Below are 17,272 nucleotides of genomic sequence, written 5' to 3' on the forward strand. Positions count from 1 at the left end.
CAGGGAGGTGTATTGCGTAGTTTGCATCATATGGACGGGCATACATCCCCGTAGATCGAAAGATTCTATCTCACCGAGTCTTGAAGTGGCACAGTCCCTTACGGTTCTGGACGGCCGTGGTATTCACATATGCAACTCATTAGCCTTCTCTGGGATTCCGCGTTCTTTGGTATGCGTGCAGATCCCTGCAACTACGTAGGAGAGGGCTTTTAACTTTCTTAACAACCAGGGTGCATGAATGTATGATTGACTTTGGTCATCCTTGCAGCCGATAAGCCAAAAACTCATAAACGACGCACGAGATTCAAGAAAATAGAGTGTAATGATCTAATTCTAGGTTGAGGGCCGATCCGCATCAAGAAAGCGCACCGTGCGGTAAGGAGGGAAGGTGGACATTGCTCAGGAATTACTACCGAGCAGCTGGCTAGGTTGGAAGTCTCTGCGCATGGTCAGAAGGGTGGGATGCACCCTCGAAGCTCGCGGGTGATACATGTCCTTGCCTTTGAAAAGTTGTCAGTGGTTCAATCTCCGCTTAAACTCCAAAACAAAAGTTGCCAGATTATACGCACTCTGAATTTTGACTATATTTTAACTATATTGGCTCGGCGCGTTGCGGACCGCTAATCCAAGTATTCTCTCGAAACTGATCTGAATGGAGGACACTACACAAGTCAACTTACTCATCTAGCTACAAAATAAGTACTCATATGTAAATACAATATAGTTACGTACTTTACCTATGAAATTCAGAATATGGTCAACTCAACCATGATGCCGTATTTGTCGCCAATACAAGAAGATTTAGGTTAACTACGAGATGTTTTTATCTTCGGAACACAAAACGATACGGTAAGCTTTCAGTATCCGCCATTGAAACCTACCTGAAAACACTTCCGTGGTATACCTTACAGCTAATCCTGAAGCGTCTCCAATGATCGTTTCAAACTCAGCCATTAAAGCAAATCCTTTAGTCAGTATTCGGATCAAAGCGATGCCAAATATATCCTCTTGAATATATTCCCTTATACTTCTAATGTCATCATCACACCTTTGTAGGGAATATATAACTAGACATCAACGCCTTCAAGAGCACTATCCATGTGACCGAATTTATTGAAAACAGGAAGCAAGACTATCCTCACCAACTGCGAACATGCCATGCCATAAGGCAAGCTAGCTAGTGTATTCGATTGGACGTAATTGCTTGTTCACCAAGATATAACAGGGTCTAAGCCCAGGTCCCTTACCAGATTACTGAACAAGCCTTCCAGTCTGTGGATCAATCTCCTGTCTGCCTTTGAAATCCACTCTCAAGGACTTGGTACCGCTTCGAATCAGCTGCTGAACCCAATTCGGAGCTCCTCGCTACATGACTTCAGTCATTGTCCCATAGTAAGTGAAAGATGTCGATTTAACTCACCAAGCCAGCAAAATAACGAAAGATTCCTGGGAGGTAGACTGTCTGACTCAATCCACTGTCGAGTTTATCCACAATGGCATCTACGACTGTGTCGACATGAAGAAGCGGCATCATAAATTTGGACTGGTTTGTCTCGCCTTTAAAAAGCGGTGTTTTCGTGAAGCTCAGCACGGCAACCGAGGTGCGGACCTTCGGTGCATTCTGGACTCGAAGCTCTTGGGCAAGACACTAACTCAAATAAGTATATTGTTGACGCAGGATGCAAGCAGAAAACAGTAGACTACTATACCTCATGAAATGCAATCAATCCAGCTTTCGATGCTGCGTAATCAGGTAGCCCTGGAGGCGGGACGTAAGCGCTCATCGAGGCCACATTGAAAATATGTCCACGTTTTTGTCGGATCATAGCCGGTAGGAAATCCTTCGACAGGAAAATCGACGCCAGTAAGTTTGTTTTTAGGGTTATGCTATTGTCGGTGTAGGTACCCTCGACTACTGTACGCCCGCGTGACAGACCAGCATTGTTCACTGCTACCATATTTACTTATCAGTCAAGTAGACAATTGCTGAAGGAAGTCGCTGCTTAACTTCACTTACCTAGCACAGATGGATCACCAATCTCCGCTCTGATCTTTTCGCAAACACTTGCGATCTCTTTCTCATCACTCAGGTCGCATTTGTGATACAGGATGCATTTGTTCTCTGCGGTGGGACTTTATTGGAAAGAATGCTTGTGCAAATAAGGGATGCAAGCGAAATGTTATTCAGAGTACAAACCAGGATTGTAGGTCAATGGGATGATGTCCAACACAACAACGCGTGCGCCCAGTGCAGCCAGACACTGAGTGACCCCCGCTCCAATACCACCTCTTTCCCCCGTAACCACGACCAGCTCCTTGTTCCAATCTCAAGTATGATCCGTAACAATTGTTCAAGCTCTTGGAAGTTAACGAATCGTTAAGCCACAGGAGGACACTAGTTGTTGCGGTAATGCGGATCAGTTGTTGGTATGAGACAAGGAAAGCGAATTTGGTGCCAGGAAATCCAACAGCAATGTGGTAAGCGGATGAAAGATTGTTTTCCGTAACCCTACTATTATCGGATCGATGTAGAGACCTTCGCGGGAAAGGAAGCCGGTCTTAGCCATTATCATACGCTTCTTCCAGGGTGAAAGAGGAACAGAACTAACACTGATAACGGCTGAAGCTCTTAAGTCACATGTAGACCTATACAGTTCCATTACCTACCGAATTGGGGAAATACTGACTAGGTAGACCGTCTCTCTTACCCCGCGTGTCCGGGAAGCTTCCAGGTTCGTGACTGTTCTGGGATGTACCCGATTCACATCATCCTCCTGGCGGTTGCCCGTACCTCACAATGGACCGAGGCCTTTCGAATGGAATAGTAACCAACAGACAGAGCGATTGGTGTGATGCGGATTCTTACAGACATATGTCATCTTTGCGACCCCATTATATATGAAGCTTCGGAACGGTGCCGGAAATTTATCTCTACGAGGCCTGGGGCACTCTTCGACAGTCGACGTCATGGCTGCCTCCCCATCTGTTCAACGAGACAGAACGGCTGTTATCTTTTCCTAGCCGATGCTAGATCATGTATATGTATAATGTGTGAACTTCATATTACAGGCTCTCACGATGCGAGGATTATGCGCCGGTTTTTCAATTGAAAATCTCCTAGTCATAAACAGATGAATCAGCGGAGACCTCCACGCTTGATGCGGAACTCTCCGTAGGCATTCCATATTATCAATGTCATTGAGAGCAAGGAAGAACTTTTTCGACGGAATTCGGTCCGATGCCCCCTTCTATTGGAGAATGCTGACGGGCTTCTGTATACTGAATTCTCAGATTGTAGAAACTTCGAGACGCCAAAGACGAACAACGAAGTATAGATGACCTATCAAGTTGATGAACTCATAAATGACATTCTTTGACATTACGCTGATATATACTGGGAAACAAAAACTGTTGCCGTGAACAGACGCAATATAATGAACAGCTCAGAGGAAACCAAAACCGGACAAACTGCATCAACACATGTGATACATCAATCACTGCTCCCTTCTTCCCAGATCATTCCTGGGAGATTACTTAGCCAATATGCTGGATGGTACACTGGCCAAGTAGGTTCTAACAATTTCAGGAGGCAGGTTTTCAATGTAACCAAGCCGAACGACCCCCAAGATTCCGACACAAAGAGCAAGGAATAAAACCTTGGGGAATCTACGTCCCGATGGCTTTATAGTTTTCTGCTGACAGTTAATGATATGATACTTGTTGGTTTAATTCGATCAAATTGAATAAAAGTGCAAGGAAAGAAAGCAACGACCCAACTCACTTTAATATGCCAATCGGACCATGTGGGAAACAGACTCCTCCACCAGTAGTGACCTTGGGTCCACGGATAAGACATGGAGTTCCATCTCTTGTCATTTATGTACCACTGTAACTTCAGTTAGATGGTTATGAAGTTAACTGAAATACATATCCCACTTACTGATACACAGCCCGCGTTATAAACGCGTTTATTCAGTGCGTCTTGCACCCAGTAAACGTAGTCGTGCTCGGCCTTGGGTTTTAGCTCTACTGATGAGGCATCACCGTCCAGAACAGGCTTTAGTACGCGAAGAGCGTAGTTAATCGAGCTAGTGTTTATAATTAGATGCGAAGCAAAGGGAACAGGAAGTGGTGAGCGTTGGAATATTAAACTTACTTCTCAGCGGCCATCATGGCTGATGTGTGTCCGTTCGCAGCATTAGGGCCGAGGAGCATGAAAAAGTTGGGAAAGCCACTCAGAACCGAGCAGTTGTAGGCACCTGGGCCATCGTACTTGGTCCAGTGCTGCGATACACTCTCACCGTTTCGCCCGATCACGTCCATGTATGGGATGAATTTGTTAGTCTTGAAGCCTGTCGCGAGAACAATCACATCCGCCGGAATGAAGCCTTTATCAGTCTCAAGGCCATTTACAGTAATTCTATCGACTTTCGCATCTGTTAGTAGGACTTTGTCACTATGTAGGCTTTTGAGGTAGCCAGGGTCGAAGATCCGTCTCTTTTTAGTTCGTGAAGTTAGCAGTTTTTCGACGCTTCTTGAAATCAAGTATAGAAAGAAAAAATCCAAAAAAAGCCATACCTTGCATCCTACATCAAAGTCCGGAATCAGGAGATCGTGGTATTTTTGCGGACCTGTCTCTCGCATGTATTTCTCTGCTGTTATTCGCCGCTTCTCTCGAAGTCTGGCTGCCCCCTTCGTCATCGGAAACAAGCGAAAATCATTCTCAAAGAGCAGGAAGATGTGAAATCGGTGCAGCTTCATGGCCAAAGGAACGTGGCGGAAGATCCATTGCAGAAGCCGAGGATAAGAGAAGTTTGAGACAGGAAATATCCAGTGCTTTGTTCGGACGATCTGTGTGAGCGATTTGATCTTTCCCTCGTTGACCAGAGCTGGGACAATCTGGGCAGCAGTGCCTAAAGGGCGGTTAGCCTGCTTCTTCGGTGGCATTGAGAAATGAACAGGTGTTGCATACAGCCATTCCCAATCACAACGACATTCTTCCCTTCGAGTTCTACGCCATGATCCCACCGCGCCGAATGAAACATTCTACCCCCGAAGTCTGCAGCACCGGGGATATCACATGGTCGCGGCTCGACAAGCAGTCCAGTTGCTGCAAAGAGGATCTGACACTCGTGCGTATATTCGCGTCCCGTTCCCAGTTCGCGTAGGTATAAAATCCAGCGATTTGCATCTTCCCGCCACACACTACGGACTACTTCCGTGCCAAAGGTCATTGCTCGACGTAGATTGTATGTGTCAACCACCTCGTCAACGTACTCTTTGATCTCCGTGTTCGAAGGCATAAGCCTAGTCCAGTTGGGGTTCAGAGCAAAGGAAAAGCTATACAATGCGCTAGCCACATCGCAGCCACATCCTGTACGGTGTCATCCGAGAAAGGAGAGAGAATGAGAACGGAAGGACACACCTGGATATGTGTTGATGTACCACGTTCCACCGTTTGTAGGATGTCGTTCGAAGAAGCGGATGTCTTCAAGGTTGTACCATCTCTTCAGCGTTGCTCCCAGAGCCACGGCCGATAGGCCGGCACCAATACAAGCTATCTGGCTATAGGACGGAATATCGGGGGTCTTCGCTGTCATGTTGAGAAAAGTGTATGGTTTATTCTATGCATGTATTTCTCTGTTGTTCTCGTCTTGATATCACGTAGATTTAAGTATAAATCCTTTGGGAACAAGCGCGCCGGATGGGGTCCAGATCTACCCGGAACTGACCCGTAGGCATAGAAAAATCCGAGGTAGAGTATGAAATGTGCAAGACGGAGTGCGGAGGCATCCTTGGAAAGGGGGAAGAATTGAGGAGTGCGGCGTAAGGGGTCTGCTAGTGATGAAATTGGTCGTGTGACAGAGGCCTGCATTAGTCTATTCATAGTTCGGGTCAGACCCGGATCGTGAGCGTTTGGGGTGGACGATCATTTCTAGAAGTAGCGAGTGATGCATGCTCCGATTGTATTGATTGGATGTCGTAGTGCTGCAACAGATGTACCCGGGCATTACTTATCTTACTGAATCCTTTACTCGAGGACTATTGATGTTCTGCTCCATACTATTTTACAAGTCAACTCCAGCTCAATAGAATTTAGAGTACCCAAAGACAAATGACCCTCAAGTGCATCTTGCCTTCTGCGAAATACATTTGTCAGACACATCCAGGGATGGATCGATCCACTTAACGGAAGCTAACAGAAGCCCTTCAGTGTCAAGGTAAATAATCAGGAAAGTAAAGCCTCGTCAAGAATCCCAAATCATCCAGACTCTGTCCCATACTTCCGGCATAATCCTCCCAATTAAAGAATGGAGCTTGAGTCAAGTCGTGATCCGGGTGATCAAACGGAGTGTGAGGTTGAGCTATGTCATCTGAATGTAGCGAAGCAGTACCAGCAGTCTGACTCTCTGTTTGTTGTACATCTGCAGGAACTGCTTGCCGATAAAAAGCTTTGAGGAACTGAAGCGTGTTGTTCGCTGAGCGTCTAACTGTGGCCATCGACTCCAGAACGCCCGTAGCTTCTCTCCACGCAATTCTGACTTTATCCATGGTAGACGGGTCAAGCATTGAAGGGGAGGAGAAGAACATGAGGAGAACTATGGCGGCTGTTGACACGTCTAAACTCGGGATATCAGTACAAATGGAAACGTAGATGGTAAATGGAAAGAGAGGGTGGCATACAGAACCCGTTATACCACCATGCATCGGTAGCATTTGTGTGGTATGTCTCGTGAACTAGGTGCGTCAGGTCAATGGCTGCCATTACGCAAGCAGTGGCGGATCTATTAGCAGTATACAAGTACAGAGCGCTCCGGGTTGTGAACTGTAGGCTGTCCATTCTTCTCTAACGCCAATTCAACCTACAGAATCGCGCTTGCGTACTCTTTCCTAGTAGAGCTGAGTAAATAGCGGGCGGTGTAGGAGCAGGTGAAGATGCAAGTATCTATACATGTAGGTGAGTAATAGCTACATATATAGAGATAGTACTTACGAGAAGCGCACCTCGCATGGAGAACGTTCTTTTGGTGGGAAATTGGCTGATTCAGTCTTCCATCTGAATGGAGTTCCGGCGTGTCCGGGTCCCACTTAAGGAATGAAGGTAAATTAGCCTCGAACAAAGTCAATTCTTTCTCGATTTCAAGGATTGGGTCCAAGCCTCCCAGGCTCTTCGTTGACGCCTGTTATCTATCCTGGCGTGTCCGACCACACCAAGCGTAGTAAACATCGGATAGGATTCTGTCTAGGATGTTGTAGAGCTTGATAGCCTCACACAGACCATGTACAGCGTCAGTTTTATGTCCATCCAGCCACCGCTCTGGCCTGAATTCCTCTGGGTCCTCGCATTCGTTGCATACTGGTACCTCGTTGATTACGAAGCCAACCCCTGCCGGAAAGTGGTAGCCCTCAAACTCCATATCCGAGGTAAGCACATGATCAGGGGTCAGAAAGAAAATGGGTCTCCGCCGCAGGATATCCTTGATCAAGGCGCAAATGTAGGGCAAATTTTCAAGGTCGTCGATCCCTGGCAGACGTAGACTCCCATCATTACCACACAATCGGTCGACCTCTTCCCTGGCCTTTTGGAAAACCTTCGGATAGCAAAGAGCTGCCAGAGCGAATGTTCAATACTTCTCGGGTCGTATCGGATCCAGCCTCCAGAAGCTGCAGAGCAACATACATGGCTTCCTGATCGTCCCCAGTAAACTTGGTGTCCGGGTGCAAAAGAACGTCGCGAACCCATGATGGAGGGGCTGTTCCTTGCTCTACCTACTCTCTAACTGGAATCATTGTAGACCTCCTCGTTCCAATCACCGACCTTCTCCTAGTGCTTCCTCCATGGCTGCAAAACGCGGGGGAGACGATCAAGTTCGGGAAACCAGTCGATCAGGCCTGATCGATGCTGCCCACGAGATAGGTAACAACATTCTGTACGTCCTCAAGCTCTTTACCTGATTTGACCAGCCGCTCCCCGAGCGCAATGCGGTGGACTACGGAGTTTGCATACCGATAGTGATGACGGTACCATCTCTCCGGTTGGAACAGATATTCAGCAAGCAGTTGGGGACTTTCCAGTTCCTGCCATGATGCATACTGCTTTAGCGCTGTGCCACTGAGCAGCGAGTGCATTACTCGTCGCTTCTCGGTCCATCCTGAGGGAGGAAGCAGAAGAGAGCGCCCGTTGCGGCTAACAATGCCACTGGCAACGGGCATAGGGCTTCGGCCGTTCGTGAGCGTACCGCGTTTTGCGATAATTTCCGAGATCACGCGCTTGCTATTGAGCAAAATCCACGTTTTTGATCCGAGGTGCAGAGTAGTCATCTCCTTATATTTCGCGAGTTCATTGTTCTATGTTCAATCAGTTCTCTATAAATAATAAGCATTGGGAATCCCACACACTATTATTTGATCTTGGGCATCGCGAATCTTGCGAACGTCTAACAGGCTTCCAAATATGGGTATTCCTTGAGGGCCAGGAGGGAGCTTCCATCTCTTTCCATGGAGAGGTCTGCGTTTTCCAACCGGAGCAAAAATCTCTTGAACGACGCTGAATATTGTTGCTAGAAAAGCTGCTATAGTCACGAGAGTTGCCGAGAGTGGATTTTCTTTGGCGAGCCCGGAGATCTGGGCGTGGAGTGAATTGCTCATGGCGCCGTGCGTAAGTTTGTCAACAGAATGGAGGGATATCGAATTTTTGAATTCATGCAAGACTCATCCACTTTTAATTCCAATGTCGAATTTTGCTGCTTCGTCCATCTTCATCCTGGCCACATTTTGGCTTCTGCTACGGAAGATCCGGCACTGTGATGATGAAGTTCGGAAAGAACCCGATGTAGTGACGCGCCTCCGGGTCCGTCCCGATTTCCACATGGTCTTTTTGTAAGGTAGCGGGGGCGCAGAGTGTTTCGTGGAACGATTGCTTCCGATGTCTTCTACTTTGACTCTTATCATACTCATTCTGACCATATTTTTGTTCCAGCCTAGCTTCTGTGGCATCATGGGTGAGCACGTTCTCGACTGGCTCCGGGACAAAGCCGTTGGATGGAGCCATACGCCGCCAGTGAACAAGATTGATACTCACCATCATTTCGTTCCACCTTTCTATGCACGAGGTAACGGTCACTCGCTCGGATTTCATGATACCTCTCTGCTAACCTAATTACAGCTGTGGAAGAACAAGGGGGCGACCCTAGTGGCTGGCCCACTCCCAGCTGGAACGCTATAGCATCTAAGCTGCTGATAAAGCGAATTGGTGTGAAGACTGCAGTGCTTTCGGTGACAGCTCCAGGGGCATGCATTGCCCCAGAGCGTCAATCACGCGCTCAACTGGTCCGAAGAATGAATGAAGACGCGGCAGACCTGCGGGATAAAAACTCTGACCACTTCGCTTTTTTCGTATCTCTGCCCGATATACTTGATACCGAGGACGCGCTCGCAGAGATTGCTTATGGACTAGACACCCTGCATGCTGATGGCGTCACTCTGTTCACACGCTATGGTCCTTCCAACACCTATCTCGGCCACAAGGACGTTGAACCCATCTGGGCTGAATTCAACAGACGAGGCTGTGTCGTCTTCTTCCATCCCACCCACCCTGTCGATATTCACCCCGTCAACCCGAAGCTACCCCAGCCGGCTATCGACTATCCTCACGAGACGACTCGCACAGCAATGAACATGATCAGCAGCGGAACCAGACAGAAGTATCCGAACTGTAAAGTCATCCTGTCGCACGCAGGCGGGGCCTTGCCGTATCTCATCTCCCGGGTCATGACACCCATGAAGAAGGCACCAGACATTGCAGTCTCATACCGCATAGGAACAACTCATGACAAGGCAATGGAAGCATTCCGCAGCTTCTACTTTGATCTGGCGTTGAGTTCGTCGCCGCAGGTTCTGGATATGCTGTTGAAGATGGTTCCACACGACCGCATCTTGTATGGAAGCGATTTCCCATATGCACCGATCACTGCATACCCAGCGTTTTTGGAGGAGCTGGAGAACTATCAGATGAATCAGGAGTTGTGGGACATGATCAATTCCGAGAATGCCTGGAAACTCTTCCCGCGTTTGGCGAACAGGACTGGCCCGGCTATGTAGTTAATGGCTTAATTGATTGTTATATGTTTTGCTCTTGTCTGTCAGATTTAGATAACTCTTTATGATCAAGTAGTAGAGTTGAATCCCTGATTTACAACATTCATGGCTACTTAGGTCGATGTATTGGCTATTCTGGTCATAGTAGCCATCATACGAACGAAGAGGGTCTTGACCATGGCCATTGTGCATGATCCGGATAGTCTCAGAAACTGGCGCATCCAGTTGTTACATTCTGGACATTTTGGTTTCCTTCCCATAGGCGAAAAACATAGACAAGTATATAAATGCCTTGCGTTCATGAGTAGTCTGATAGTTGTAGTCCGTGTCATTGAGGTCGACCATGAATGAATGTGTTTTCCCCAGTAAATATTGATTGCAATAAACCGCTTAGTAACATGACGAAGCCCTAACTTATATCGCGTCTAATCAGCCACGCGACGGAGAGACATGTGTCCCAACATATCATTATGCGCATGATATTCATGAAGACGATTCTGAAACCACTTCCCGAAGAGCCTCAGAAAGGATGCCTCGGATTTGGTGCATAATGTGGTCACGAATCTCCTGAATTGGCTTATTTTGGTTGAGTTGGTGGTAACATATCAAAGAATGGTCAACGTTGCTGGGCTGCCCAATGCTAGTAAAAAGAAAGTTGAAATTTGGCGATTCATCAAAGCCATTACTCAAGGGGGCTTGAAGATAAGTATGCTTCGTGCCTAGGTTGACTACTGTTTGAGCTAATCTTGATTTCGCACGTATGGAGTGAACAATCGGATCATAAAGTGTATAAAAAATCTTCATATTTCGTGTTGCACTTCGGACACTAAGGGAGATTTGAGCTTATAGAGACTTGGGAAGACTAAAAGGATGCCTCGGGAGCAGTGATGACTATAGAAATAGAATGACTATCGATGGTAGCTTGTCTTGCATAATATGCTTACCGCCCTGCTGCAGCAGTCGCCGCCCCCTTGTTTTCGAAGTCAAGAGAGAGACAACCCATCTCTCTGCAAACATGAACCCCAACTCCCCAATTATGTTGAAACTGCGTTGTAACCTCAGGAATTTATTGCCATGCTTGAGTCATGCGTCACAATCTTGTATCCCTCGTTTCCCTTTTTCTCTCATCAGAACAGTGACTTCACAAGGGCTTCCTCCACGACAGTTCCCTACTTCGGGCTATGTAACCTTAGATCCCCTGGATAAGATTGAGGAAGAGACTTTACCATTTTATAAGCCGGAGAATTACTATCCCGTTTCCATTGGGGAAGTTTTCGGTTTCAGATACCAAGTGGTTTCAAAGCTTGGATATGGCACTTCTTCTACTGTTTGGCTTTGCCGAGATCTTCGGTAACGCTTTCCTTAAATCAGTGCATGGTCATGTTTCTAATTGCTTATAGGGAGGGGAATTACTATACCCTCAAACTGTGTGCAAAGAGCGAAAGCTCTGATCGGGAAATAGCCATCTCAAAACACTTGGAGCAATCCGTCAGTGAAACCAGAAAAAGGATGCTCCGCTTGGTCCTTGACTCCTTTGATGTTGTTGGGCCAGAAGGGAGATTATTTGTCTGCCTGATATACCAGCCTCTTGGAATGAGTTTCACTGAGTTTCAAGATTTGCTTCCTGATCAAAGGTTCTCGAAGGACCTCATCCAAAGAAGCACCCAGCTTATATTGATAGCATTATCGTCTATGCATGAAAGCGGTGCTGTTCATACCGGTAAGGCTACAATAATAAGCGGCAGGATGATAGCTGTAGACAACGTGAGCTGATGAACGCAGATATTTCGCCGAACAATATACTTCAAGGAGTGAGAGATAGCTCTATCCTATCCAAGATAGAGGAAGATGAATTAAAACGGCCGATTGCCAGAAAGGTTCTGAGCGATCGGAGTATTCACTACTCCCGCCCCATGCCTGTCTGTTCAGGTCTTCCTGTGGTCTCCGATCTAGGTGAAGCTAGATTCGGAAAAGAAAAGTACTATGGTGATATCATGCCGGGAATCTATCGCGCGCCAGAAGTCATTCTGGGTATGGAATGGGATTACAAGGTTGATATTTGGTCAATTGGCAACATGGTATGTGCTATATATGACACTAAGAAAACTGGAGTAAGTACGCTAGCTAATGTAAAGAAAAGGTTTGGGATCTTGCAGAGAGCCATCATCTCTTCTTCGCCAAAGAAAACAGAACCCTCAGCGATGAGCAGCATCTGGCTGAGATGGTATCTCTAATGGGCCCTCCACCCCAGGAATTCCTAATGAGGAGTAAGCGATGCGACCTATTCTGGGATGCAGAAGGTATGTCTCTTGGTATTGATTAACTACTATCGGTGCTCTTGCTAATAGTGGCCTTAGGCAATTGGAAAGGCTCTATATGTATACCAGAGCAAACTTTTGAGCTCAGGGAGCTGCATTTTTCTGGGGAGGACAAAGTTCTTTTTCTAAACTTCTTGCGCAGGATATTTCGATGGCTTCCGGAAGAACGTCCGACAGCAGAAGAGCTTGCGTATGATGATTTTCTAATGCAGCCGATTATGGCAAAAAGAGACCAATAAGTTGGGGGCCCAATTTAGGTAACTTATGTATGTTTACTAATCGAAACTAAATGTTTTACTCCAAGGCACTGATCACTACAATCAACCTGACATGATACTATACTACCAACCCCGCTTTATGATGGGCTGATGGAGAAATATATTGCGGCATCTTGTTCGGTGCTCTGTTTACCAGTTTGCAAATCATCAATATATTAAGTTTTATGTAGGATATCACTGCGTACTAATAGGAAAACCCACGGTTGCTGATGGAAAGCGGGTATTCCACAGCCAGATCAAGATGAGCACCGCGTTGGTCAGGAGAAAAGAGATGCCGTCGCACCCGCTTGCTACCGATACTGGCTACCACATTACTGAACATCACTTTTGGTTACATACATCATTTAGGAAATCATCATGCCCCAATCACAAACTATTGTAGAAGGGTGGCTGTCGCTTGTGAAAGTTTGCCGAAGGAAACGAATCAATGTAAGAGAACTCGTTGGTAATTAATTATCATCGAATGGTACCAAAATTATGAGCCTTAACGTTCCGATATTGAGTTAGTGTGATGGTGCCAAACCATCTTGTGCTGGATGCTTGAGCTACGCGGAAAACTGCGAGTATAAATATGATAAGGAGAAACGCAAGTAAGCATACTAATCGGTTACTTTGCTTGTTAGTCGGTCGTTGACACGAACAAGGCCACCAACCAAGCAGCACATACAAGCTCTGAATGCTCGTATTTTTTTAGAGTTACAATTAGCACATTATCAGCCCCAAGGAAGAGGCATTATTAGTGAGATAACTCACCAGTTGCAGAGTCAGGATGACAAAGTGGGAAATAAAGATATTTCCGGGGCTCAGTCTCAATACCTAGACCCTATTGATGATATCACCGATGTCCTTGGGGGCCTAAGCATTGAAGAAGGCGACCAGCCGCGGTACTTTGGCTCGCGCAGCAATCTCAGCTTTATGGAACGACAGGGAGCAAAGCCCTTTACCTTTCGCCAAAACCCAAACCCGCCATTACAGCCAATTGATGTAGATCCCGAAATCCGAGAAGAACTCCTTGATATTTACTGAAATTGGCAGAACCCTTGGCAGAATTTGGTTTATCAAAAAGTGTTTCTCAGGAGTCTGGAAGCTCGATTGGATGATGGATACTGTGCTCCGTTGCTTCTTCACTCCATGCTAGCCTTGGCAGCGAGATACTCTGATGATCCTAAGGTCCGCACTGTCCCTAATGGTTCGAGTACTGCAGGTGATGGTTTATCCCAAAAGGCCCAGGCTCTCCTGTTCGAAGAGATCAAGGCCCCACGAGTTTCAACGAAATGAGCCTGATACCAGAAGTACACGGAGTACTAGCATTTCTATATTCGGGCCGCTGGGAACCTAGATATAGGTCAAACTTAAGCTCGGCCCGGGGAGTTGCGAAACCGGGCCGAGCATATCATCGAATGCCATCGCGAGGTGGAAGCCCGTACGCAAATATGACAGGATTCGGGAGTGCTAGGGAACAGAGACAAAGAAACTTGGCCTGGTGGCGGGGATACTTAGGTTTGCGCTTATCCGTCTGGAGACGTTCCGAGCAGGCCTGGGACATATGCTTCCAGGAATGGAGGGAATATACCGTAGGGCTGGTCGGTTAAATTGGATAAGAATGTTGCCTAGCTCGTATAGTAGTTGTTAGATGGCTTTTCTTGACCTCTATCACCGTTTCGTGCGCAAAAGATATATTCTTGCCAATCGGGCCAGATTATTTGCGTCGCCAAGGTCGTACTATTCTGTTGCATCGTGGGATGTTCAATCACTAGAAATGCTCTCTGTATAACGGTAGATGACTCAATTTCCCATCTTCTTTTATCTATAAATACTTTCAAGGCTTGCCTCCTCCTTATGTAGACATTAACGATCACGGATGGTAGCCCCTAAAAGCTACAAGCGGGCCTATCTCGGCCCGACCAGAACAACAACCCGATTGACCTCCTCGATAGGTTCGCCAGAATTATACCTGGAGATGGTCCACCCAATAGACTGCAGCCTTAAAAAGTGGCTGATAATTATCTCCCCCGCATTCGATCATCGCTGCTCCCCGCATCGGCCTTAAAATCCGTAAACCTGGGGAAATTGTGGAGAACGCGTAGTGCTATACATCATTGCGTCGACGTTGGTCCAATCTAGACTCGTATTTCTGATGTTTGGTAACCATTGAGCAAATACCGCATGCTATCAGCTGAGCTGGTGTGTGAGCAATGTGGCTTGCCACGCATCGCGGGGGTCAAGCGCGGCGATTTGCGTTGCGTTGTTGGGGGGCCGGGGGCGGTTATTGATATATGGTTGCAGCCTGCTTCGGTTTTCTTTTGGTTCAATCTACCTGATATATTTTCGGATTCGATTTGACATAGCTGAAAGTGAGCCATCATGACGTCTAAGGACATTGAGAAACCACCCAGTGTCGAGAAAATCGAGGATATCGATAAGTCTGGGGTTGATGATGTGGACTACGATGAGGAATTTACGCCTGCAGAGCAACGCAAGATCATCCATCGGATTGATCGTCGACTGGTGACTATGGCTGGGCTGGCGTATTGCATTTCGCTTATGGATAAGACAAATCTTAGTATGGCTGCGGTTGCTGGGTAAGTTTCTTGAATTTGGTTGATGAATAAACTATGTTGTGTTGGATCGGTCGTTGACTCGAGGCCAGTATGACGAAGGACTTGCAGCTTGGAGTTGGGACTCGCTATGTGAGTTCTACTCTGTTATTTGAGGATGCATATTCTGATGAGGTCTAGTCTGTCGTGATTCTCGTTTTCTTCATACCTTACGTTGTCTTCCAGCCTCCGATGACGGTCATCATCCGGAAAGTAGGCCCGACTTTGTTTCTAGGAACGCTGGTCATATCGTGGGGAGCAATACTTGTTGTACGTTGACTTCATTCCCTCAATTGTCCCTAGTGTTAAGGTCTGATGATGGCTGCTTCAGGGAATGGGCTTCGTCAAGGACTGGAAGCAAATGGTCGCAATCCGTGTGCTCCTTGGTGCGTTGGAAGCAGGTGAGTGCGACTTGGTGTAACACCATCATTTGGCCCAATTGACCTCTCATAGGTTACTTTCCCGGCTGCGTTTACCTCCTCTCGAGTTGGTATGTCCGATGTAAGTTACGCAGACCAACACCCATTTTTTCTGACTAACAACACAGATGACATCCAAAAACGATACTCGGTCTTTTACCTCATCGGCTGTGTAGCATCAGCACTAGCGGGGGTACTGGCCTTCGGTCTGATGCAAATGGGAGGCATTCAGGGCATCTCAGGGTGGAGATGGATATTCATAATGGAGGGCGTGGTATGTTTTTGATCCGAACAGGGAGACATTGTGTTAATGATCCCTAGATTACGGGCGTCATTGGACTGTTGACCTTTGTCTTCATGGTTGACTTTCCCGAAAAGGCACACAAGTCCTGGAAGTTCCTGAATGAGAGGGAGAGTGCATTCATCGTCCGACGCATCAACCGAGACCGTGCCGATGGAAATGGAGAGCCCTTTACCTTCAAGCGATTCTTTACCCCTGCTCTTGAACTGAAGATATGGGGTTTCGCGTTGATTTGCCTGTTAGTTCTCTTCACGCCACTACTCCTGTTAAGATCTGACAACAAGCAGATGCAGTACAACCGGGGCATACGCCATCGCGTATTTCCTCCCCATCATCCTCCAAGACGGAATGGGCTTCAGCACGGGCGCCGCACAATGTCTAGTCGCACCTCCCTACGGCTTCGCGGGCATCGTGATGTATACAACAGCCTGGGTAAGCGATCGGTATCGTATACGGGGACCAATCGTGGCGTTCAACGCCGTAGTCGGCATCATCGGCCTTCCGCTAATGGGATTTGCTAAAGGCAATGCAGCGCGATACGTGGGAGTATTCCTAGTGGTCGCGGGGGCGAATTCCAATATCCCCGCTGTCATGGCCTATCAAGCCAACAATATCCGGGGCCAGTGGACGCGCGCGTTCTGCAGCGCGACGCTAATTGGAGTTGGAGCCATTGGTGGCATCCTCAGTAGTTTGGTGTTTCAGTCGAAAGATGCGCCGGAATATAGACCGGGGATATGGACAACTATTGCGTGAGTTTCCTGTCTCTTTAACTTTTATCATTATTATGAATTTGGGTGCGTTTTTTTGGTTGCACTAAGCTAAGCGTGATACAGGTGCAACCTTGTTACGATGATCACGGTGGCTGCTCTGAGTGTGTGGTTCCGATACGCGAACAAGCAAGCCGATCGGGGAGAGCGTGTTATCGAGGGGTCCGCCGATTTCCGGTATACTATCTAGGAAGGGAAAGTAGGGTTTTTATATTTGATTTGGTATCGTGTGGATTTGGGCTGGTATCTCTGTCGGGATGGGGATATGGAATTACATACTTACTACTAGTATTCCGTTGATGTTTGTGCCGTCAAATACTGGAGATAGCCAATGATGTGGAGCGCAATGGATTTGCCCGTCGGGAAAGCAGCCGGGGTGTTAGTGTTCTAGATCGGGAGCTGCACGCTACCATCGGTACTCTTGCATAACTAGATGCATTGTGTAAGCAAGGATGTGCAATGCCCATAATTATCAGATGAGTAATTTTTGGAGT

The 17,272-nt window shown here is 47.1% G+C and overlaps 8 protein-coding genes across 8 annotated transcripts; 4 read left to right on the forward strand and 4 right to left on the reverse strand.

The window, feature by feature from the left end:
* Positions 1–1,251: 1,251 nt before the first annotated feature.
* BO83DRAFT_308686 (NAD(P)-binding protein) lies at positions 1,252–2,123 on the reverse strand (the record flags this gene model as incomplete). Its single annotated transcript, XM_025527377.1, has 4 exons — positions 1,252–1,365; positions 1,421–1,648; positions 1,710–1,951; positions 2,018–2,123. Coding segments are annotated over 4 exons (690 nt in total), but the record flags the coding sequence as incomplete, so codon positions are not given.
* A 1,226-nt stretch (positions 2,124–3,349) lies between these two features.
* Positions 3,350–5,797, reverse strand: BO83DRAFT_357313 (flavin-containing monooxygenase). The gene is made up of 7 exons (XM_025529245.1): positions 5,426–5,797; positions 4,973–5,374; positions 4,579–4,913; positions 4,157–4,497; positions 3,941–4,088; positions 3,782–3,886; positions 3,350–3,692 (listed from the first exon to the last, which is right to left on the reverse strand). The coding sequence occupies exons 1-7, from the start codon at positions 5,598–5,600 to the stop codon at positions 3,531–3,533; spliced, it is 1,668 nt and encodes a 555-aa protein (XP_025390268.1). The 5' UTR covers positions 5,601–5,797; the 3' UTR covers positions 3,350–3,530.
* A 364-nt stretch (positions 5,798–6,161) lies between these two features.
* Positions 6,162–6,766, reverse strand: BO83DRAFT_435942 (fungal specific transcription factor domain-containing protein; the record flags this gene model as incomplete). Its single annotated transcript, XM_025535923.1, has 2 exons — positions 6,162–6,620; positions 6,685–6,766. The coding sequence occupies 2 exons, from the start codon at positions 6,764–6,766 to the stop codon at positions 6,217–6,219; spliced, it is 486 nt and encodes a 161-aa protein (XP_025390269.1). The 3' UTR covers positions 6,162–6,216.
* A 97-nt stretch (positions 6,767–6,863) lies between these two features.
* On the reverse strand, positions 6,864–8,649 carry BO83DRAFT_397306 (cytochrome P450; the record flags this gene model as incomplete). Its single annotated transcript, XM_025533182.1, has 7 exons — positions 6,864–6,946; positions 7,274–7,592; positions 7,633–7,770; positions 7,799–7,825; positions 7,853–7,903; positions 7,927–8,349; positions 8,401–8,649. 7 exons carry the CDS (start codon positions 8,647–8,649, stop codon positions 6,864–6,866), a joined length of 1,290 nt encoding a protein of 429 aa, XP_025390270.1.
* Positions 8,650–8,998: 349 nt separating this feature from the next.
* On the forward strand, positions 8,999–10,101 carry BO83DRAFT_397307 (amidohydrolase family protein; the record flags this gene model as incomplete). Its single annotated transcript, XM_025533183.1, has 2 exons — positions 8,999–9,113; positions 9,167–10,101. The coding sequence occupies 2 exons, from the start codon at positions 8,999–9,001 to the stop codon at positions 10,099–10,101; spliced, it is 1,050 nt and encodes a 349-aa protein (XP_025390271.1).
* Positions 10,102–11,134: 1,033 nt separating this feature from the next.
* Positions 11,135–12,655, forward strand: BO83DRAFT_308319 (kinase-like protein; the record flags this gene model as incomplete). Its single annotated transcript, XM_025527363.1, has 5 exons — positions 11,135–11,448; positions 11,499–11,818; positions 11,881–12,176; positions 12,239–12,398; positions 12,456–12,655. 5 exons carry the CDS (start codon positions 11,135–11,137, stop codon positions 12,653–12,655), a joined length of 1,290 nt encoding a protein of 429 aa, XP_025390272.1.
* A 396-nt stretch (positions 12,656–13,051) lies between these two features.
* On the forward strand, positions 13,052–13,972 carry BO83DRAFT_387083 (Zn(II)2Cys6 transcription factor; the record flags this gene model as incomplete). Its single annotated transcript, XM_025532697.1, has 4 exons — positions 13,052–13,123; positions 13,202–13,284; positions 13,318–13,678; positions 13,730–13,972. 4 exons carry the CDS (start codon positions 13,052–13,054, stop codon positions 13,970–13,972), a joined length of 759 nt encoding a protein of 252 aa, XP_025390273.1.
* Positions 13,973–15,055: 1,083 nt separating this feature from the next.
* BO83DRAFT_334364 (putative phthalate transporter) lies at positions 15,056–16,968 on the forward strand (the record flags this gene model as incomplete). The annotated part of the gene is made up of 9 exons (XM_025528375.1): positions 15,056–15,276; positions 15,345–15,384; positions 15,433–15,561; positions 15,623–15,692; positions 15,745–15,792; positions 15,839–15,984; positions 16,032–16,249; positions 16,299–16,760; positions 16,845–16,968. 9 exons carry the CDS (start codon positions 15,059–15,061, stop codon positions 16,966–16,968), a joined length of 1,455 nt encoding a protein of 484 aa, XP_025390274.1.
* Positions 16,969–17,272: the final 304 nt, after the last annotated feature.

Source organism: Aspergillus eucalypticola, assembly GCF_003184535.1.
Source record: "Aspergillus eucalypticola CBS 122712 chromosome Unknown BO83scaffold_7, whole genome shotgun sequence".
NCBI lineage: Eukaryota > Fungi > Ascomycota > Eurotiomycetes > Eurotiales > Aspergillaceae > Aspergillus > Aspergillus eucalypticola.

What these genes read in the sequence shown, in the direction of transcription:
- BO83DRAFT_357313 (XM_025529245.1), bottom strand. Translation starts at nt 5,600, where the DNA reads ATGACAGCGAAGACCCCCGATATTCCGTCCTATAGCCAGATAGCTTGT. An exon ending in CGTTGTGATTGGGAATGGCT is followed by an intron (nt 4,914 to 4,972) that starts GTATGCAACACC and finishes ACCGCCCTTTAG; the next exon opens with GCACTGCTGCCCAGATTGTC. An exon ending in GGTCCGATTGGCATATTAAA is followed by an intron (nt 3,693 to 3,781) that starts GTGAGTTGGGTC and finishes AACTGTCAGCAG; the next exon opens with AAAACTATAAAGCCATCGGG.